Genomic DNA, 21,282 nt, shown 5'->3' with positions numbered 1-21,282 from the left:
AGCTTTAATATTCCAAAGTGAAGGTTTAACTAATGATGAACCAAACTCAGGTTTTGGAAAAAACATCTGATGGCCAAAGAAGAGTATGATAATATTTTTGATGCTATAATTATGTTATTGGAAAAGGGGGATAAGGTGTGGCTAGAAGCATCTGAAAGTGAGGAATAAAAGCAAGCAGAAGTCATTGTTTCTCAGGTTTCCTTAATTCATCCCTGAAACTCTAAGCCTCATATGAGTCTGCAACCTGGAAGGGAATAAAGCCAGGTTTCACTTTTTAAAATCTTGGATTTATTCCTCTCCCTCTTCTGAGAAAAATGGTTGCATTTTTTAAAAAAGGCATATCTACTCTCATTAAAACTGGGGCTTGAAAGATGTTATCAGAATCAGGAAATGAACTCAATCAACCCCATCCTTAAGACCAAGGATATTCTTGTTTATACCACCCCGACTAGAGTCCACTGGACCCCAATTCATCTGTCTTGGGAAGATGTGATGAATACATTCTCCCCACTTTCCCTATTCACATCCCATCTTTTTTCAGAGTTTTTTTGTGCCTGAAGATCTTATTCTCTGTGCATTCTTCCGTGTAAAGAATTTTCTGTAATTCACCCCATTGGCTCTCTCGGGGGCTTCCTTGGTGGCTCAGTGGTAAAGATTCCACCTGCAGTGCAGGAGATGAGGGTTCAATCTCTGGGTCGGGAAGATTCCTTGGAGGAGGAAATGACAGCGCACTCCAGTATTCTTGCTGGGGAAAATCCCATGGGCAGAGGAGCCTAGCGGGCTACAGTCCATAGTGTTGCAAAGAGTTAGACACAACTGAGCAACTGAGCATGAACACAAGGCTCTGGCAAGCCTATTTGTACTACTGAAGGGGCTGAGGCGAAACTGGAACTTTCCCCTGCCAATAATAGAGGGCTAACAAATTGTGATCATTCCTCTTCTTGAAACATGAGGATGAATTCAAATATTGTATTAGAAAAAGTGGCAATAGCTGCTGTAGCATAGTCACCTATAACTCTCAATAGCTGAACAAAGTGTTCACAAAAACTCTGCAAGGGTATTTCTGAAAAAAGAGTGAATCTCTTTTTAGTAGTAAGAGAACCAGAGTCCTTCCTTGTTGTGGATGGGGATCTTCTTCAGCATGTGCTTCCAGGTTCTGCACATTCAAAGTGGCAGAGGAGAAAAGAAGATGGATGGGAGTACATGGGAGAAATCTGTGGCGAAGTCTTCAAAGTGACTCCCATTACGAGTGCCAATACTGGAAGCCAGTTGCATGGTCCCTACTAACTGCAAGATGAAGAGGATTTCCATATGAAACCAAGATGAAGGAGAAGCAGTTTGGGGGAACAGGTAGCCAGTCTCTGATATAGAGATATACATCTATCCATATGTATAGATATATTCTGTATGTATATCTATATTTGCCTTAGTAGCATGTCAAAGCCAACATATGTTAAGAAAGACACAAGGCTGAGTTTAGAGGTAAGAGAAGTAAAAAGGGAAATTAAGACACAGGAGCTGCTTTTTCCCTACAGAAGTTATTTTCCAATATGTTCATATAGGAGCCGCCACTTAATTGCTTTATGAGACAATGAAGACACAAGTAATGTCCCAGAACTATCCAAGATGGGGAGTCTTGTGAAAAACCCTCCAGTGACTAAGCTCCCCAATGATTAGATCAGGATAAGAAAGAAACAGAACTAAATTTCCAACTTTTTCCAACTACCGAAGAATGTAAAGAGAATATTGCCTTGGTGGATCTATCTTATTAAAGTCCTGGTTGGCTGTTCCATTCCCCCAACAATCTTTAAAATTTCTGGCTAGTTCATTGTTTGCTCTAACTATTATCAAGATGTCAGACTAGCTGTGGTGTTGGCTTTCCCTGATCTTTGGATGCTCATAACACTATTTTGACAATGGCCTGGGCATGGGCTTTTCCACCTACTGCTCAAAATAAAGTCATCCCCTCTCCTACCAGTCCTCCTAGCCCTCCCCACTCCAGCAGAACTTCAGGCCCAGAGTTAGGAGTCAGATGGAAGCAGCCTCCGATAAAGAAGCCATAGACTACCACTGTTCTTAATGAGGTTCATTGAACTTTTTAAATAAATATTTCTTAGTTTTTTTTGTACTTTGATCATTTCCCAAAGTTGCAATTTTTGTGTGTGGCAACTTTGCCCCGTTTTATTTTTGCTTTTTAAAGAGAAGATTGTCAGGCTCTTTCCTCAGCTATTTCCAATGTCTCATTCTCAATTAATTATATTTTTATTAACTTAGGTTCACTTTGGCAAGCACAGAGTGCCTGGTTGGCACACACAAGGATGTTAGTAGATTGATTACTATAGAAAAGCAAAATGTCTCAGAAAATATAGATAGTAAGGGAGACAAGCAGAAGAAAAATCTCCTGGGCTCTAAAGTAGGAGAAAAGTGTTTATTATTCTATATTTAGCTCCAGTTTTATCCACTAAATCACTTCCTGCCCTGGGCTAGTATCACAGTCTATAAAATTATGGATTTAGACTAGAGGAAATGGGATAATAGTCCATCTCTCATATTTCTGTTATCCTGGAAGAGTCAGAGATGGGTTCATCTCTGACAAACAAAGTTCATCAGCTTAATAGTCCCAGGCTTGGCCATCACAAGAAGAGATGACTTCCAGATATGGGTGGACAGAAATATTTCACTTTGAATGTCAATTTGTGAGCTTTCCTGGCATATTTAAATGTTTGACTGATCTGGTTGAAAATTAACTTTGACTTCAGCTTCAGGAGACCAGAAAATCAAATACTGAGAAAAAAACAATCTATTAAGTCATCTACCATAAACTTTCAAAAACAAGCAGGTGATCAAGTTATAGGACAGGTGAGGAGGTGGTCAACGAAAGCGCTTCAATGCCTGGGGGAAGGGGAAGAGTCGGGTCCATGAACATTGCAGGTAAGTTTTCTTATTAATATCTACAGTAATTAAATTAACCCATTGCACTGGTAGATAGCACTTTCTAAAGCACTTTAGTCTCCCAGCATGTGATTTATATTATTTTTTAAAAATTAGAACATCTCTGGAAGGCAGCTGCCTATAATGCTGGACAAAAATAAAGACACTTTTTCAAATTTGCCAATTGGATATTGCAAAGGGAGTATAAGGAATAGAAGCTAACGGGGGACAGGGCAAGACCTTTGCTTTCATTATGAAATCAATATCAAATCATTCAAATTAAATCAAGGTCATTATGACATAAATCAGGGATCTCCAACCCCCGGGCCATGGACCAGGGGTAGAAGGTTCAGTGTGTCATAAAGGGAACAATATAACAAGTGCATTAATAGGAGCAAGTATAATGCAAGCATATTGATCTTATCAGCTTGATACTTCAATGTGGAATGAAGGCTACTGCACTAAGTAGAAGGTTTAGGGTAGTGGGAAGTAGTAGTTGGCTGATTCAGTCTTTGGTATTTGTCGATTCATTCACCAACAAACAGCTACTCCTTATATATCTTCTGGTGAGATTACTCTCACCAATTGTTTAAAGATCACTGCTAAACAGACGGCAGGAGGCTCTGAGTCCATGAGAGGTTTGCATAAGATTGAAAAGCAGCATTATTTCATATAGCATAAATTAGAAGATTTTTTTAAAAATTTCATTGTGTTCAACGTGAAAGTATCTCAGTTCAAAGTGCTTCCTGATATTGTCTGGATAAATCACAGCATTGTTGCATGTAGTACTTCATGGAACTAAAGATCGAAATAATATCAGTTTCTTGGAATGGCAAAACCATCCAGCCAGTTGACAAAATTTGTAGCACAATATCTTTAAGAGAGTCTGATCCATCTCCCAACCTATCTGAAACTTCATTGATTTTTCTTCTGATCCAGGTTTCTGGATTTTAGCTCAGTTTGTCCTCTTACTTGTGGCCAATGTCAAGTCTTCAGCAGACTCTGAGCTGTGTGGACCTCGTGGAGCCCGAGGACCTCCGGGACTCAGTGGTCTTCCAGGGCCACCTGGTTATACAGGTAAAAAAAATTTAATGGCTCTCTTAGCCTCCATAGTGTCTCTTTGGTTTCAGTGTTCATAGATTCAGTGAAATCTTCCAGGTGATCTGATGAGAATATTGATCATTGAGATAAGTCATTTTTTGATAATGAATGACTATGGCCTCTTTTTCTCAATTCTGTAGAATCCTAAGATTCATCTACTAAGACAGCCTCCAACTCCCAAGAAATCTGTATGCTCAAACAGCTGTTCAGACACACTGGGTGTGCAGTGCAAGTTGAGACATAGGAATACAGCCCCATCTCTAGAAGTGTAGAGCACTTATGTTGGCATCACATGGGGCAGGTGTAAGCTGAGATTCGTCCAGTGATACCACAGGCATATGAAACAGCAGATACTTTGACATCCTGTTCCCTTGTTATCTGCTGAGAAGTACATTTGGTTAAGCTCCCATGGAGATCCCATCCGCTTTGAAGACTTGTATTCAACTTCTAAAGCAATGGTTTTGAAATCTGGTTGAGCATCAGAATCACCCCCAGACTTGTTAAACATGTAGGTTCCTAGTCTCCATCCTCAGAGAGTCCTCTAGAAGCCTGCAGTGTAGACTAGCCCTGAGTGACTGGGGGACTCTGGTTGGATGGCATTCCATAGCTGTTCTGATAAACAGGCATGTTTGGATACCCCTGTTCAGAATTTCCATTTAGTCCTGCCATAGTGTGATCCTTAGATTTATCTGGGTAACTTCCAGTAATGATCCTCAATACTCAGCCTTATAGTAAAGAAAAGACATGGCAGAACATGTCTAAAGACCCATTCATATACTTATTCATTCAATTACTCACGTACTGAACATATTTTGAGTGCTAATTTTATAAATGATGCTGAGTATGACATTTAGGAAGAAACTTAAGTACGACTCTTGTTCCCAGTTTGGATGAGGCCGTCACTTAAGGAGAGGATTATAATTCTTTGTGGTAATTCTTTATAACTATGGGAACAATGAATACCAGATGTGGTACAAGGAGACAGAACTTTTCCAAATCTAGAGGAGAGAGGCGAGCCTTCTGGAAGCAGTGATGCTTGAGCTAGGCTCTGACCAGTGAGAAGAAAGTAGTTGGAAGGGCAAGAAGCATAGAAAGGAGAAGTAATTCATTTACTATGCAAAATACAAAACCTTAAATGATATCATTCTATTTTCTGTTTATTTTGGAATCTAGGACTCATAGGTATGCCAGGACTAACAGGGAGACCTGGGCTTCCTGGACTGGTTGAGAAGTGCCCACCCCTGCCTCAGTCTGCCTTTTCCGTCAAGCTGAGTGGGCCTTTCCCAGGACCCTCCCAGCCCATTGTCTTCCGGGAAGTTCTGTACAACCATCAGGGCCACTTCGACCCCGCCACTGGTGTGTTCACCTGCAGCGTCCCTGGTGTGTACCACTTTGGCTTTGACATTGAGTTGTTTCAGAGTGCTATCAAGGTGGGTCTAATGCGGAATGGCACCCAGATCCGGGACAAGAGAGCAGAAGCTGGGGATAGCCACGAGCAGGCTTCTGGAAGTTCCGTCTTGGAGCTGGAGAAAGGGGACAGGGTCTGGCTGGAGTCTAAGCTGGACAGAGAAGAATCTGAAAAAGGAACTACTCACGCTGTGTTTTATGGGTTTTTGCTCAATGGAAATTAAGACAGCTAGGGGTAACTGCATGATTCTCTCCCTCAAGTAACTCTGAATTTAAGAAAAGAAGCTTCCTACATCCCAAATGTTTCATCTAGAACTGTTAAATGATGAACAAATCACTAAAACAGTAATGGCCAACTTGGACAAAATGAATGTACTACCAATTGCTGAGACCAATAAAGATGCATGGTTCATCAATTTATCAATATTTTCTTGTGATTCCCAAATTTCAAGATCCTGGGTGGCACAAAGTGGGTGAAAAAACAAAGTGAGGTAGGAGGCTGCCCAGCCAGGTTGCTGTTAAACACACCAGGAAAACCCCCATTCAGCTCGTGTTTTGCTTACCCCCACCCCTCCTCCCTGGTGGCTCAATGGTAGGTAAAGAATCCCCCTGCCAAGGCAGGAACTGTGGGTTTGATCGTTTGATCCCTGGGTCAGTAAGATCCCCTGGAGAAGGAAATGGCAACCCACTCCAGTATTCTTGCCTGGGGAATCCCAGGGACAGAAGAGCCTGATGGGCTACAGTGCTTGGGATCACAGAATTGGATCATGACTTAACAACTCAACAACACCCCACCTCACCCCCAGGGGACAAAAACCTCACTGAAACTCTCAAATCCATTTTGGGAATTAAGGATGTAAATATACAAGTAAATATCTCTGGCAGAGATAGCAAGTTTGCTTAAAATGCCAAATGAAGATGCTTCCCATCAAATGATCGCCCTAAAGATAATTGGATGAGTGATAGTGCATAAGGCAGAGGGTCAAAGATGGAAGTGAAGGAATTTCTGTGGCTTCATAGTTTTCAGATTAATAATTAATTTACTTGAAACTGCTACTTACTTACTTACCCAATATCCCTTCTACCAGTTTCTATTTTAGCTAATTTTGTTCACATTGCCTCAATGAACCCAGTTTAAAAAAAAAAAAAAAGTAATTTTACCAGCTGCTATTGCATTCAGGGTGGCCACAAAAAAACACTATCCTTCCTGGTGAGACGTAAATGCATGGTACTTACAGGAGTCTTATTTAAAAGGGATTTGACTCAACTGGCTTATGTTTTTGGCCTTTGATCTCTGCCCTTTGCTTTCTCCTTTTCTTCTATAAGGAATGAAGATGCAGTTCTTACAGCTGCAACAACCATCTTCCAGGCATTGAATCAAAGCCACATAATCCATGGTTGAATAGGAGGATAAAAGTAACAATGTTTTTTGTACACTGACGTAAGTCATCTTTATGCTACTGATGACTAGACTTTTAAAAGAATATTGGGGACTTTCCTGGTGGTCCAGTGGCTAAGACTCTGCTCTGCACTCCCAATAAAGGGGCACTGTATTCAAATCCTGTTCAGGAAACTAGATCCCACACGCTGCAACTAACCATCTCGTATGCCACAACTAAGACCCGGTGCCAAATACATGAATTAGTATTTAAAAAAACAAAAGAATATTGACAGGTTTCTTTTTATTATTGAAGTATAACTTAAATACAGTAAAACACAAATCTAAAGTAAACTGTTTAATTTTATATGCATACAAGCATGGACCCATCATCCAGATTGATACATAGAACATTGCTGTCATCCTAGAAGTCTCCTTGGTGCCTTTCCCATCCACAATCACATCTGCATCATTGAATCTATTTTTCTGACTGTTGGCATCATTTATCAATTATCTTTGCTTATGCTTATGCTCAGGAGTGCAGGAGAAGGGGACAACAGAGGATGAGATGGTTGGATGGCATCCTAGAGTTTGAGCAAGCTCTGGGAGTTGGTAATGGACAGGGAGGCCTGGCCTGCTGCAGCCCATGGGGTTGCAAGGAGTTGCACACAACTAAGCAACTGAACTGAACTGATGCTCCCTCTCAGTTGCTCAGACGTGTCCAACTCTTTGCGACCCCATTGACAGTAGACTTTGAAGCTCCTCTGTCCATGGGATTGTCCTGGCAAGAATACTGGAATGGGTTGCCATTTCCTCCTCCAGGGGATCTTTTCAACCCAAGGATTGAACCCGCATCTCCTGCATCTCCTGTATTGGCAGATGGATTCTTTATCACTGAACTACCTGGGAAGCTGTCATCTTTGCCTATACCTGTACTTTGTATAAACGATATAATCCAATATAAAATGTTTTGTGTCTAGTCTTTTTTCACTCATCATTATGTCTGTGAAATCCATCCAAAATGTTTCATTGAATGGAAATGTAGTCTTCCATTACAAATATGCCACCATTTATCTATTTGTCTACTCTTTTATCTACTCTATTTATCTAATCTACACCATTTATCTACTCTTCTGCTGATGGATATTAGGGTGACTTTGTGATTGAGACTCAGTTTAATGAACATTCATTTCAGTCACTCAGTCGTGTCCGACTCTTTGCGAGCCCATGAATCGCAGCTCGCCAGGCCTCCCTGTCCATCACCAACTCCCAGAGTTCACTCAGACTCACATCCATCGAGTCAGTGATGCCATACAGCCATCTCATCCTCTGTCGTCCCCTTCTCCTCCTGCCCCCAATCCCTCCCAGCATCAGAGTCTTTTCCAATGAGTCAACTCTTCGCATGAGGTGGCCAAAGTATTGGAGTTTCAGCTTTAGCATCATTCCTTCCAAAGAAATCCCAGGGCTGATCTCCTTCAGAATGGACTGGTTGGATCTCCTTAATGAACATAAGATCCATTTAATAGAAGAATCACAGATCCAAAATGGTATCACTTGTGCTAAAGCTCATGATACCAAACTTAGATTTAATACCTAACTTAATTGTAGTTTTGATCTTCCTTCAAAATGTAATCTTAATCAACCAGTTTGGAATTTTCTTGTCAGCACCAATGAGGTAATATGTCACGTAGGTTCTTTCCATCCTGCAAAGGAATGAGTCAATCCATATGATGAAGTTTTCACCATTTCCTTCCCTCCAAAAGACATTGTTCCCTAATATTTTTTATATTATGTACCACAGCTTGTTCATCCATTCATGAACAGTGACTCATTGGTTTGGGGCTATAACAAATAAAACTATCTGAAATATTTATGCACAGGTTTTTACAGAAATATGCATTTTCATTTCTCCAGGATAAATACCCAGGAGTGGGATTGCTGGTTGTAGCTTTTATCATACATATCCTGTACATGTCTTATTAGACTTTTACACAAGTATTTCATTTCATCAGAGCTATAATATATGGTATTGTGTTTTTCATTTCTATTTGCAATCAGTTCACTGATAGTAAATAGAAATATGATCGATTTTTGCGTGTGTGCTGACCTTGTCTCCTTTAATCTTGTGTAACTCACCTTTAACCTTGTGTTACCTTGTGTAACTCACTAATTAGTGCTAGAAGTTTCTCTTGTAGAGTCCTTGAAATTTTAACATAGACAATTGGGGCAGGTTTATTTCTTTTGTTTCCCGAATGGCATGTCTTTTATCTCCTGTAACTGTTTATTACAAAGGCTACAACATCTAGTCCTATGTTGAAAAAGAGTGAGGGCAAATGTACCTACCTTTTCCTGATCTTTGGGAAATGAAATTTCATGGATACAAATCTGAGGAGTCAGCCTATGATAAGTTGAAAATATATATGCTAAACGTTACAAAAATCATACTAAAAAAAAAAAACAATAAAACCAAAGGTATAGATAATAACCCAATAGTGGAGAGAAAGAAAATGTATATATATATAATTTGTATAAGGAATACTACCCAACCATAAAAGAGAGTGAAATTTTGTCATTTGCAGCAATATGGAGTGACTTGGAGGGCATTACAGAGAAAGACAAATGCTGTATGATATCACTTTTATGTGGAATCTAAAAAATACAACCAACTAGTGGATAAAAAAGCAAACTCACAGATACAGACAACAAACTAGTGGTTACCAGTGGAGAGAGGGAAGGGGTTAAGAAAAAGGAAAGGCTTATTATGGGATTATATGAAATCATGTGTGTGAAACTTTTGAAAAATGTAAAGCACTATAGAATCTAGGCCTGGCATGCTGCGATTCTTGGGGTCGCAAAGAGTCGGACACGACTGAGCGACTGATCTGATCTGATCTGATAGAATCTAGAGAATCTTTCATTAGATTAAAAATAAGTAAAAGTTTAAAGAGCCTCTATAACCAGTGTACATGCTCTTCAATAGGAAATAGTTATATTAAGCATAGGCTATTCATGGTGGTGGTGGTGGTTTAGTTGCTAAGTTGTGTCTGACTCTTGTGACCCCATAGACTGTAGTCCACAAGGCTCCTTTGTCCATGGGATTCTCCAGGCAAGAATATTGGAGTGGGTTGCCATTTCCTTCTCCAACAGGATATCCATATGTATATGCAATACTACATACAAACAATAGAAACTTGAAAAAAAGCAAAACTAAATAGAAAAGTTATATGCATATGTGTATGGAAAAATACAAAAGGCCTAACACCTAAATAAATAAATCAATAAAATGTTTTAAATTCTCAATTATTCCAGAAGTTCATAAAAGAAAAAGAGGGTACAAATAACACATAGAGCTTCTGTCTGAACATCAGCTGGCACAACTTCACTCTGGTTAAAAGCCAACTGAGGTCATTGGCCTCAGACAGGCAAAAAATTAAATATTAAAGAATATTGATTTATTAGAACATCTTCCTCATACCTTTGAAAGGCAAACAAGTGAAAGAGGAACAGAGCAGCTGAAGACATACCCCTTACAACAACTTCCATCTTTGCATCAGGATGCCTGGGAGAGGAGGACAATCTCTCTCCATGGTGTGTGTAGGTAAGTGTAATCACTAGAGAATTGGATTCCATATGTTGTTACAAAGAACTACCCGAAGGACTGTCTCCTGCCAACACTTGTGATTCGTTTTATGATCATAACAATTCTGAGATACAATTTTGCCACAACACAGGACAAAAGGATAGATTTCATATCAGTATTTCCAATCAGATACAGCAAATATAAATGGAAACTTCCATTTCCACCCCCCTTAGGTTTGGACCGAAGCTTATGTTATCAATTTGTAAATAGCCCTAATTAATAGCAAATTAGCACAAGGGACTTATGATATAAAGTAAATAGAAGGAGAGATAATGCAAAAATTTCATGTATTTGACTGTGGAATGTGTGTTTCTGTTTCTCTTCTCTACATTGATAAATACAATATCAAGCTCTTCCCCATTTCACAAGTTGTCAAGAAAAGGGGATCAGAGACGTGAAAGACACATATGTAGACACCATAGACAATTTTTGTATGTCCATCGTAGAACTGCTTTGATGAATGTTCTGGGTTGTCATATTAGTGACCACCAGCACTTTGAGGGGTAACCTTCTTTGTTGGGAAATCAGCATAGTATACTCAGAGGAAGGTCAGAAGAGTGGGAGGAACATATTCAAGAACCACACCTTAGCGTTCATATATGGTGCTAGATCCTTTTCATACCTCATTTCTTTAAGCCTCACAACCACTTAACAGGAAGGTGCTATTTATTGCACCATTCTGAATATTAAGCAGAGGGAACAGAAGGTGACCTGGGACACATTCCATGAAAGGGACGTACTTAGGCGGCTAGGATTTGAATTCCCCTCTCTCTCTGAAGGGCTTCCCTGGTGGCTCAGAGGGTAAAGCGTCTGCCTGCAATGCAGGAAACCTGGGTTCCATCTGTGGGTCAGAAAGATCCCCTGGAGAAGGAAATAGTAACCCACTCCAGTACCCTTGCCTGGAAAATCCCATGGACGGAGAAGCCTGGTAGGCTCTAGTCCATGGGGTCGAAAAGAGTTGGACATGCCTGAGCGACTTCACTTTCACTTTCTCTCTCTGAATGACTTCGGAAAACACATTAAGAAATGAGTGTAATTGTTGTCTTCGTTGACTTTTCTTCCTTTTTACTTGAAGCTTCAAAAAAATCATAAATGAAAGTCAGCTTTGCTGCAGAAAATTGATGATTGTTTGCTTGCCTTTGGAAGGGAGTTGCCTAGAGCTAGAAGTAGAAATGGGGGAGTGATTGCAAACAGGCACCTGAGGTCTTTTGAGGATGATGGGGATCTTCTAAAATTGGGTGGTGGTGGTGGTTACACAACTGTGGGAATTTGTTTAAAATCATTAAATTTTGCACTTAAAATGAGAGTTTCATGGTATACAAACTATATCTCAACAAAGAGCTGTTTTTTTTTTTTTTTATTGTATTTTACCTGTTGAAATGTTAACACTTGGATGTGTATACTTAACAAAAGTTACTTCATCAGTGTTTCATTGATGAGATGAATTTCAGTTTTCTAGGATAATTTTTCTTTGTACATATGTTAACCCATAAACAGAGGCACCTATCTTAACAGATTTTCTTCTCATGTCTATGCTGTAATACCACTGCTTAATTCAGGCAGGTAAAGGGGTGTCATTCAATGAAAGTCCTACGTGTTCATATATTTTCAGTTACTGGTTGAGCATTTTCTTTACAGCCAACAGTGCATTACATGCTTTATTTGTCACTGATTCTCACCACAACGCTCATTATCTCTATGTCACAGTTTGGAAAGAGATATTCAGAGAAACTAAATTTCTCAAGATCTGATTTTTATTTTGCTATGATATACGTCTATTTACCAATTATTTTTGTCACTTAGGCCTGGAATATATTTTACATAACCATATATACCATTATAAAATGAAATATGATACTTTTTTACTGATTAAAAAAAAAGAAACACCCAACAACATCATTTCCAATGACCATCTTGTGTTTCAATACTTCCGGATCAAGCTAAGGTCTTTGGAAATAATTGAAAGTTATTCCACTGTTTGGCATAAATTTGTTCATCATCACCTGTTCACTTGACAGCTTCTCTTTCTGTGCATTTTAAAATACAACGATTAGTTCCCTTTGAGGAAATCATGGAGGATATCCCAAGATGAGTGAACTCTGAATGTTTTAAAAATTTTATTTATTTTTAATTGGAGGATAATTGCTTTACTGTATTTTGTTGTTTTCTGTCATACATCAACCTGAATCAGCCATAAGTATACATATGTCCCCCTGTCTTGAACCCTAACTTTTTTAAGGATGAAAAGAAGTTTACCATGCAGATACAAGGAAAACATTTAGTAAGCAGTGTAGAATCAATAAATGAAACCCCCAGTCAACTTGTTTTTGAGGAAACACCGTGCTTAATTGTTAAGGGCTGCAGGTGCCTAGCTGTCATAAGGATAATACCACAAGACTATTTACTTAAAGAGACAAGAGAGGGAAAGACACTGGATGTTTGAGTGTCCTAGAGAAAACCTCTAGGTCATCAGAAGTTCACGTTTCAGTAAGAATATTAACAGCAAATACAAGGAAACTATAGATTATCTTTGGCCCTGATTGCACCCCATTAAGTAGGAAGGCGGGCAGCGGGGGCAGATTTCCTTGGCAGTCTAGTGGTTAAAACTTCTTCCAATGCAGGGGTTGTGGTTTCAATCCCTACTTGGGGAGCTAAGATCCCACATGCCTCTCAGCCGAAAAAACCAAGACATAAAACAGAAGCAATATTGTAAATTCAATAAAGACTTTAAAAAAAAAAAAAGAAGGAAAGTGGGGGGAAGTCTCTCTTTATGACCGAGTTCACAGTTATTTCTTGACATTGGGAGACCTGGCTGCCTAGACAGTGTTGGGAACATAATCTTTCAAGAGAAGCAGCACCATCTTTCAACTTATGTGAATATTTATCCGTTTGACCCCCTGTTCTAGATGTCTGGATTTTAGCTTTGTCTGTTCTATCAGTCATGGCTGACGCCACTTCTGTACCAGTTACCGAGTCCTGTGATTCTCAAGGACCTCCAGGCCCTCCAGGCCCTCCCGGCCTTCCTGGCCCTCCTGGCCCTCCAGGTGAGAAAACATTTTTCTTCACATTGCATTGGTCACTTTTTTCTGACTGAAATATCTATAAGCTCAAGGAAATATCCAGATGCTTCTGATGGTCAGTAACAATAGAGATAATGGTTTTTGGAGGGAAATCACCAAGGTCTCCCACTTCCCTGCCCATCTACACACCTAGAGTCTTAAAGCAGATGATGAGGTTTTTACCCCAGAAAAACTTCAGGGATGGGTTCTGAAGAAGCCACCATGTGAACCTAAATGACAGTTCAGACATTATATTGGTGCACTCTTTAATATGGCATAGTTACTCTGTGCTGTGCTTACTTGCTCATTCATGTCCAACTCTTTGCAACCTCATGGACTATAGCCCACCAGGCTCTTCTGTACATGGGGATTCTCCAGGCAAGAATACTGGAGTGGGTTGCCATGCCTTCCTCCAGGGGATCTTCCCAACCCAGGGACCAAACCCAGGTCTCCCACATGGCAGGCAGCTTCTTTACCATCTGAGCCACCAGGGAAGCCCAAGTATACTAGAGTGGGTAGCCTATCCCTTCTCCAGGGGAACTTCCCAATCCAGGAATTGAACTGGGGTCTTCTGAATTACAGGTGGATGGATACTTTACCAGCTGCGCTACCAGGGAAGTCCACAATTACTCTGTGTTCACCCTTGATTCACACTGGAATACTGTTGAGTTTCCTGCAAACTCAAGGGCAAAATTGTATTGTAGAAAACAACTGAGAATAAGGCATTATGCTCTTGAGTCAATTCTGAGAACTTACTTTGCCATCTCAATCTCACTGGAAATTATTCACCAGAGTGATCTAGCATCATTGATTCCTTAACCTGACTGCCTTTAAATCATCTGTGGACATTGGTTAATATTCAGGTTCCAGGTTTTATCCCCTTGAAATTCCAATTCAGATGGTCACGTATTATTAACTAAGACACTACTATTCACAGGTTCCACAGCTGACTGTCGTGAACAGTCCAGCCAGGGAATCATTGCTCTAATACCCCTTTTTATCTCTGGAATGCTACAATTCCTAGAGTTCCCTGTGTCAGTGTCTTCCCTGAGTACTCCTACTACTTAGCATTTGTGATAATAAAAACATCATACCTATGAAATGAATTGAAAGGGCAATTGAAGCAATTATTTATTCAATCACTGCTTCCAAAAATATACTATGCCTATCATCTGGACCTTGGATATCATATGATCGTGTTTTAGGAACAAAATTAGGTAGGGCACTGGCTCATCATCTATTTAAGGAAATAAAATAGGTATTTAATGGGAGAGATGACTCTTCAGTGTAAGCAAATGCTACAATCAAAGTAAATGCTGGATTCTGCCACTGTAATGACAGAGAGGAGACACTTTCTGGGAAAAGGATGTGTAAGGTGATCCTTGAAGGGAGAGTGTAAGTTAGTAGGAGGGGTGGTGTGGAAAGACATTTATGGACTGTGAAATGTATGAACTTCACATCTCCTCTATCTTCCTTCTGTTTACTTTGATGTTTAGGGCCCCCAGGCCCTCCAGGATTGCGAGGACCAACTGGGATTCCGGGAGACATTGAGAGTTGCTTGTCTCCCCCTAAATCTGCCTTTGCAGTGAAGATGAATGATCCCCTCCCAGCCCCCTCCCAGCCCATTGTCTTCAAGGAAGCCCTGCATAATGACCAGGACCACTTCAATCTTACCACGGGAGTGTTCACCTGCACCATCCCTGGCGTGTACCGCTTTGGCTTTGACATAGAGCTATTCCAGCATGCTGTGAAGCTAGGGCTCATGAAGAATGACACTCAAATCCTGGAGAAGGAGTCCAAGGCCAAGGACAATTATAGGCATCTTTCTGGAAATGTCGTCTTGCAGCTGACATTGGGAGACAGAGTCTGGCTGGAATCCAAGCTAGACACAACAGAGACTGAGAAAGGACCAATTCAAAGTATGTTCTTTGGGTATTTGCTCTATGGAAATTATCCTGGCTAAGGGGTAATGGCACCCTTGAATTCCTCAAGTGGTCCTAAACCTCCCAGCAAACTTCCCTCCCTGCCCCAGTACTTTTCAGTGATCATTGAATAAATTACGTTCAGAACGTCCAATTTACCCATGTGAATGTAACCCTAAAAAGCAGTAAAGATTAATTATTCATTAACTGGTCAACAATTTCTTATGGAAAGCCCATGAAATTTCATATATTCTGCTATATCCTAGGAACTCTGGGAAGAGGGTAGGTCAGGAAACAAGGGCTGGTTGAGGCTGGGGAACCAGGAAAGTCATCCCGCCTTTTGTTTTTTTCTGATAGTTTTTCACCAGAGGGAAAAACATAGTCTTGATCACAGCCCTCGACACCAGTTCAATTTCACAATTTATAGTATAGCTAGGAAAGAAAATATCCCAAAGAGATGAAGAAAATTTGCTTCAAGTCACACTACAGTCTACCAAGTACATATTTTGCATTTGATGCATATTGAAGAAGGCAATGGCACCCCACTCCAGTACTCTTGCCTGCAAAACCCCATGGACGGAGGAGCCTGGTAGGCTGCAGTCCATGGGATCTCGAAGAGTCAGACATGATGGAGTGACTTCACTTTCACTTTTCACTTTCAAGCATTGGAGAAGGAAATGGCAACCCACTCCAGTGTTCTTGCCTGGAGAATCCCAGGGATGGGGGAGCCTGGTGGGCTGCCGTCTTTGGGGTCGCACAGAGTCGGACACAACTGAAGTGACTTAGCAGCAGTATACTTTGAAGATGGTTTGAGCAAGGACCAATGGTACAGATTAAAGGAATTATTTTGTTGCTTAATACTCCTCAGACACTATGCAGTACCCATTCTATCACTTGTTAAATTTATTTCTAACAGAGCTCAAACTTTGGGTTGTCAATGAACCTAGTTAAGGGCATGATCTTCACCCTCTTTGAAACCGTGGGTCACCTGTGACACCATCTGGAGAATGAAATATACTCAGGCGGGGCTTCCTGGATGATTCTTTCAAAGACAAATCCTCAAGTGACTTGTTTCTTTGGATTTTTATCCTTTGCCCTCTACTCTTCCCTTTTCACCCATCACCGCTCCCCGACTCCCACACCTAGGAAGATGCAATGCCTGTGGCTGAAGCAGCAGTTTTGCAAACCTGAGAACAAAAGACATGTATTGCTAAGCAGACTGAAGGAGTAGGAAACAGATCAGGTAATGTCCTTGCACAGACACACCAGAGTTACAGATGAGAATAACAATCCCTGATTTGAGTAAGCCAATGCAGACTGGTTTCTGTTAAATGTAACCAAATGCAGCCCTGATAAACCTGTTCTTTTCCTTTACAGACTTGCTCTCCCCTAGAGACTTCACCTACCATCCACTCTCCTTACTCTTCCCCCTTTCCTTTCCATCATCTCTTAAACTTCTATACTGTGCTAAGAGATAATCTCTAACCTTAACGGTCCCACTCTAGTTCACACACAGACACGAGAATGAATTACATCTCTGTAATGTGTTGCCAGAGGAGATCAGAAATCACTGATGCACACAGAGGCATTCTCAGGGTTGCCGTATTGATGTGTCCAAAACTGAGTTCATGACTGCTTCTTACTCCAACACCTCTTCTATTTCCATTGTTTCCTTTCCCCATGAACATCACCATCCACTGATTAGTGCCACCTACCTCCCTTCATGTCACCTCCACAGTCCAATCTGTCACCAAGCTAAATCAATTTCCATCATGACATTCCTACAAGCAACACCATCATCTTCACCTGTCACTGTGCTAACTGGTGGGCCAGTCCTCCACTTGGTGCCTCTTTGATCGGATTTATCTCGTCCCAGCAGTGAATGCTCATTGCACAAAAGACAAGGTTATCATACTAATCTCTGATCAAAATCATTTCATGGCGTCTCATTTTTCTTAGGATAAAAATCAAATTGTAATTGTATATTTGAAAATTGCTAAGAGAGTAAATCTTAAAAGTTCTTGTCACAAGAAAACAAATTCTGTAGCTATGTATGATAACAGATGTTATGTAGACTTACTATGGTGATCATTTCACAATATGTATGCAAATATTGAATCATTATGTTGTGCATCTGGAAATAACTTCATTTTGTCAATGATACCTCAATAAAGAAATAAATTATTAATATGATTTCCTTTACACCTCTCCATATTTTCTTCCTCCTACAGTTTTCCTTAGTGACTGGTTTCCAGCTACGCTGAAGTTTTAGTCCCTTAAATAATGTACGGTCATTGGACCACACTGCCACAGGGCATTTGCACTGTTCAACTCTCTTCCCAGGTCACTTATCTCCATAACCACCAACATCTTTTGTGCTCAGTCAGAATTCAGAAATAGCTTCTTGAGAAAGGAACTGATAACAAACTAACTGGCCCCGTTTATGCATTCTTACATTATGATTTTCTACTTTGTAATAACACCCATCACTTTATTCTTACATTTTAAAAAATTCTCAGACTAATGTCTCTCCCCTCTGCTAAACTGTGAGTTTCATGATATCAAAAACTAGCTTTTATTTTGGTCTTTATTGTTATCTCAAAATCCTGCATGTGTCTAGCACATTTTAGGTGCTCAATAGTTTTTGAAATAATGAGAGCAGAGAAACAGCACAGTTGTTAGCACATGGTAAGTTTAACTTGCTATAATCAGATTTCTTATTTTGTTGTTACTAAAAATTGACTTTGTTCCAATCATAACTTGTAGTGTGATTTAGTCTACACTCACTCAAACCATTCATGCATTTATTCAGTAGACAGATATTTACAGAGTGATAGGGAGAACGATGGGAGAGCCTGGTGGGCTGCTGTCTATGGAGTCACACAGAGTCGGACACGACTGAAGCAACTTAGTGGCGGCAGCAGCAGCAGCAAAGAGAACAAGAAGAAAATTTATATATATTTATATAATTTTATAAAATTTTTATAAAAATTTTATAATTATTTATAAAATTTATATATATTTATATATAAGAAAAATTATATATATTAAGTACTTACTATGCTCTAAGCCCTTCACTCTCAATAAAATAGATTTACCTGCTTGTGTCTTAATTTACCTGGTGCTCTATAATATCCAAGAATATTTTGAAAGAAGACATATTGTTTCACCTATATTTTTTAGTTATTTCTGAAAAATTGCAAGGAAGACGGAAAGAGCGTATTTTCTTTCTTTCAAACATTTTAGTTATTTCTGGATGTGAAATCTCTACTAATGGTAAAGAACATCAGCAAGGCACTTTATCCATCTAAAACCCTTTTAATATAAATTTCTCACCATTTTTAGAAGGCATTTTTATATACCGATGAAAAAACATGTAAAGCACAAAAGTGACACTTGCCACTTCTGACTTCCAGTGAGTATGTGTGTGTGTGTGTGTGTGTGTGTGTGTGTGTGCGTGCACACATGTCCACATGCACATGTGTAGCCAAGGTGTGAAGGTGGGTATAACTTTTCCCATGAGTGGGAAAGAAACATTTACTACTAATTTCTACTTACTAATGTCGACTTTTGAATTGTGGTGTTGGAGAAGACTCTTGAGAGTCCCTTGGACTGCAAGGAGATCCAACCAGTCCATCCTAAAGGAGATCAGTCCTGGGTGTTCTTTGGAAGGAATGATGCTAAAGCTGAAACTCCAGTACTTTGGCCACCTCATGCAAAGAGCTGATTCATTTGAAAAGACCCTGATGCTGGGAAAGATCGAGGGCAGGAGGAGAAGCGGATGACAGAGGATGAGATGGCTGGATGGCATCACCGACTTGATGCACGTGAGTCTGAGTGAACTCTGGGAGTTGGTGATGGACAGGGAGGCCTGGCATGCTGCGATTCATGGGGTTGCAAAGAGTCAGACATGACTGAGCGAATGAACTGAACTGAACTGAACGTCGACTTAAAAGATACACAATGTGAGAGTTGCGAGCTAAATTTTATTTGGGGCAAAAATGAGGACTGCAGCCAGGAGACAGCACCTCAGCTCCACAGAGGTGGGGTCAGGGTCGGGGAGAAGGTCAGTATATATGTGATTCTGGTAAAGAGAGGCTACATGGAATCAAGCACATATTTTTCCAGAAAGTTTCTGCTGGTCTCGTGAAGCTTTTGCTAGTCACGAACAACAGTCGTCACCATGAAGGATTTTAGTGCTTTCTAGAAATGAGAAGACACAAGAATTGGGCTCAAAAAATTGGCTCTGGAAAATATCTAACTATCTGAAGACCTGTTCTGCCAGTTTTTCGCTGAGAACAGAGTATCTCATTTCTGTTTTCTACCCTGAACTCCTTTCAGGGGCTGTTGAAGGTCAGCAGCTGCAGCAGCACATGATTTAATCCTTATGGCAAGTGCCAATTTGTAGTTGACACTAACAATGGTGGGAGGGAGAAGAAGGAAAGATTAAAACATCATAGCTTTTACTATCCGGAATGAATGACCTTTTGTTTAAACACTAACATGGTTCTAGGGTATGGAAATGTTGACCAGGCCATGCGTCTCTGCTAAATGTTTACTTGCAGTGTAATAGAAAGTATACACATCATTTGTCTCACAAGAAATACGGACATGATTTCAGTAGCGTGACCACTTAGACTGTCTTTCTGTTCCCTGCGGCCGATGCTCTAAGTCCCTTTCGTCCCATTTGGATGAACCGCAGGTGAACTGAGCCGTGAGGAGTTCAGAGGTTTGTCCCTAAACATAATCCTAACCCCTACTTTTAGATATGTTGCCAAAAAATAGTCCAATTTTACCCTCAACTTCCTAGCACTTACTTTTATATCATTTGTATTTATTTATGTATATTAGAGTTAGCACCTTATACTTTTAGATTTTAATAACACAGATACAAACTAACTTATTGCAACAATCATACAGGAACACATATATGATCCTAAAACATACAGAATGTGTGTGAATATATATGTATACAAAATTTTACGTATATATAATTATATATATAAACCGTATATATAATTATATATTAATATTTATAAGCTTTCCTCTTTAGAAATCAGTCTTGAGGGGCCCTCTAATTAATTTCCAAGGACACAGACTGTTTTTAAAAAATCCTTAGATCTGAAAAGATAGCCTTCTAGCCAAAAAGTAAGTGGGTGTATATCTAACAAAATAAGAGGAGCTGAATCAGTGTAAAACTGTGAAGGAAGAGAAAGGCCCTGAAATATGGCAGCAACTTTGAAGAACATGGGAGGCTCAGATTTCATTCCACTTAACTTGTTTGCACAGCTGTGATGTAAAGCTTTTCCAACTAACATCTTACGTCAGGTCTGCTCCCGTAAGTATATCACTTAATTGACTGTCAGGATAACAATCAAAGTAAAAGGCCTGACGTTTATGCCACGGGTACTATAATAACCTGATAAAATACTGAAACGACACTGAAAGCATACAAAATAAGACAGTAGATGGCAAAGTGTATATGCTTAAAAGTGTTCCCCTAGAAGGGGTAGAATTTGCAGCAGTGTGCCTTTCTGGCCTAGCACACTCCCCAACCCTTCACATCCCCTATAGCCAAAAACAGCAGGAAGTCTGTAGCCTTACCACCCACCTAAGGTGCCAGAATGAGGAGTTCAGAGCTGGAAAAATCACCTAGAAATTTAAAGGAAGGATGTGTTGGCAGCTGAAGAGTCTCTAGACCCAAGGTGTGAGTATGAACTCTAAGCAAGTACTGGCTGAAAATTACATGCATGAGACAGCAGAGGGCCTCCTGAAAAAGCAGGCAGAGGCAGAAAGAAATCTGTTCTTGAAAGACATAGCAGCCCAGGACAAGACTTGGGATTT

The 21,282-nt window shown here is 40.1% G+C and overlaps 2 protein-coding genes across 2 annotated transcripts; both read left to right on the top strand.

Moving 5' to 3' along the window:
• The first annotated feature begins 2,763 nt into the window (after positions 1–2,763).
• On the top strand, positions 2,764–5,859 carry LOC104998278 (protein HP-25 homolog 1). The gene is made up of 3 exons (XM_010853357.1): positions 2,764–2,931; positions 3,871–4,008; positions 5,206–5,859. Exons 1-3 carry the CDS (start codon positions 2,889–2,891, stop codon positions 5,661–5,663), a joined length of 639 nt encoding a protein of 212 aa, XP_010851659.1. The 5' UTR covers positions 2,764–2,888; the 3' UTR covers positions 5,664–5,859.
• A 4,428-nt stretch (positions 5,860–10,287) lies between these two features.
• Positions 10,288–17,640, top strand: LOC104998277 (protein HP-25 homolog 2). The gene is made up of 3 exons (XM_010853356.1): positions 10,288–10,415; positions 13,364–13,501; positions 15,013–17,640. The coding sequence occupies exons 1-3, from the start codon at positions 10,373–10,375 to the stop codon at positions 15,477–15,479; spliced, it is 648 nt and encodes a 215-aa protein (XP_010851658.1). The 5' UTR covers positions 10,288–10,372; the 3' UTR covers positions 15,480–17,640.
• The last annotated feature ends 3,642 nt before the right edge of the window (positions 17,641–21,282 follow it).

This window comes from Bison bison, unplaced genomic scaffold, assembly GCF_000754665.1.
Source record: "Bison bison bison isolate TAMUID 2011002044 unplaced genomic scaffold, Bison_UMD1.0 scf7180017864327, whole genome shotgun sequence".
Classification (NCBI taxonomy): Eukaryota; Metazoa; Chordata; class Mammalia; order Artiodactyla; family Bovidae; genus Bison; species Bison bison.
Note: the sequence above shows the minus strand (reverse complement) of the source record. Positions and strands in the feature narration are given on the sequence as shown.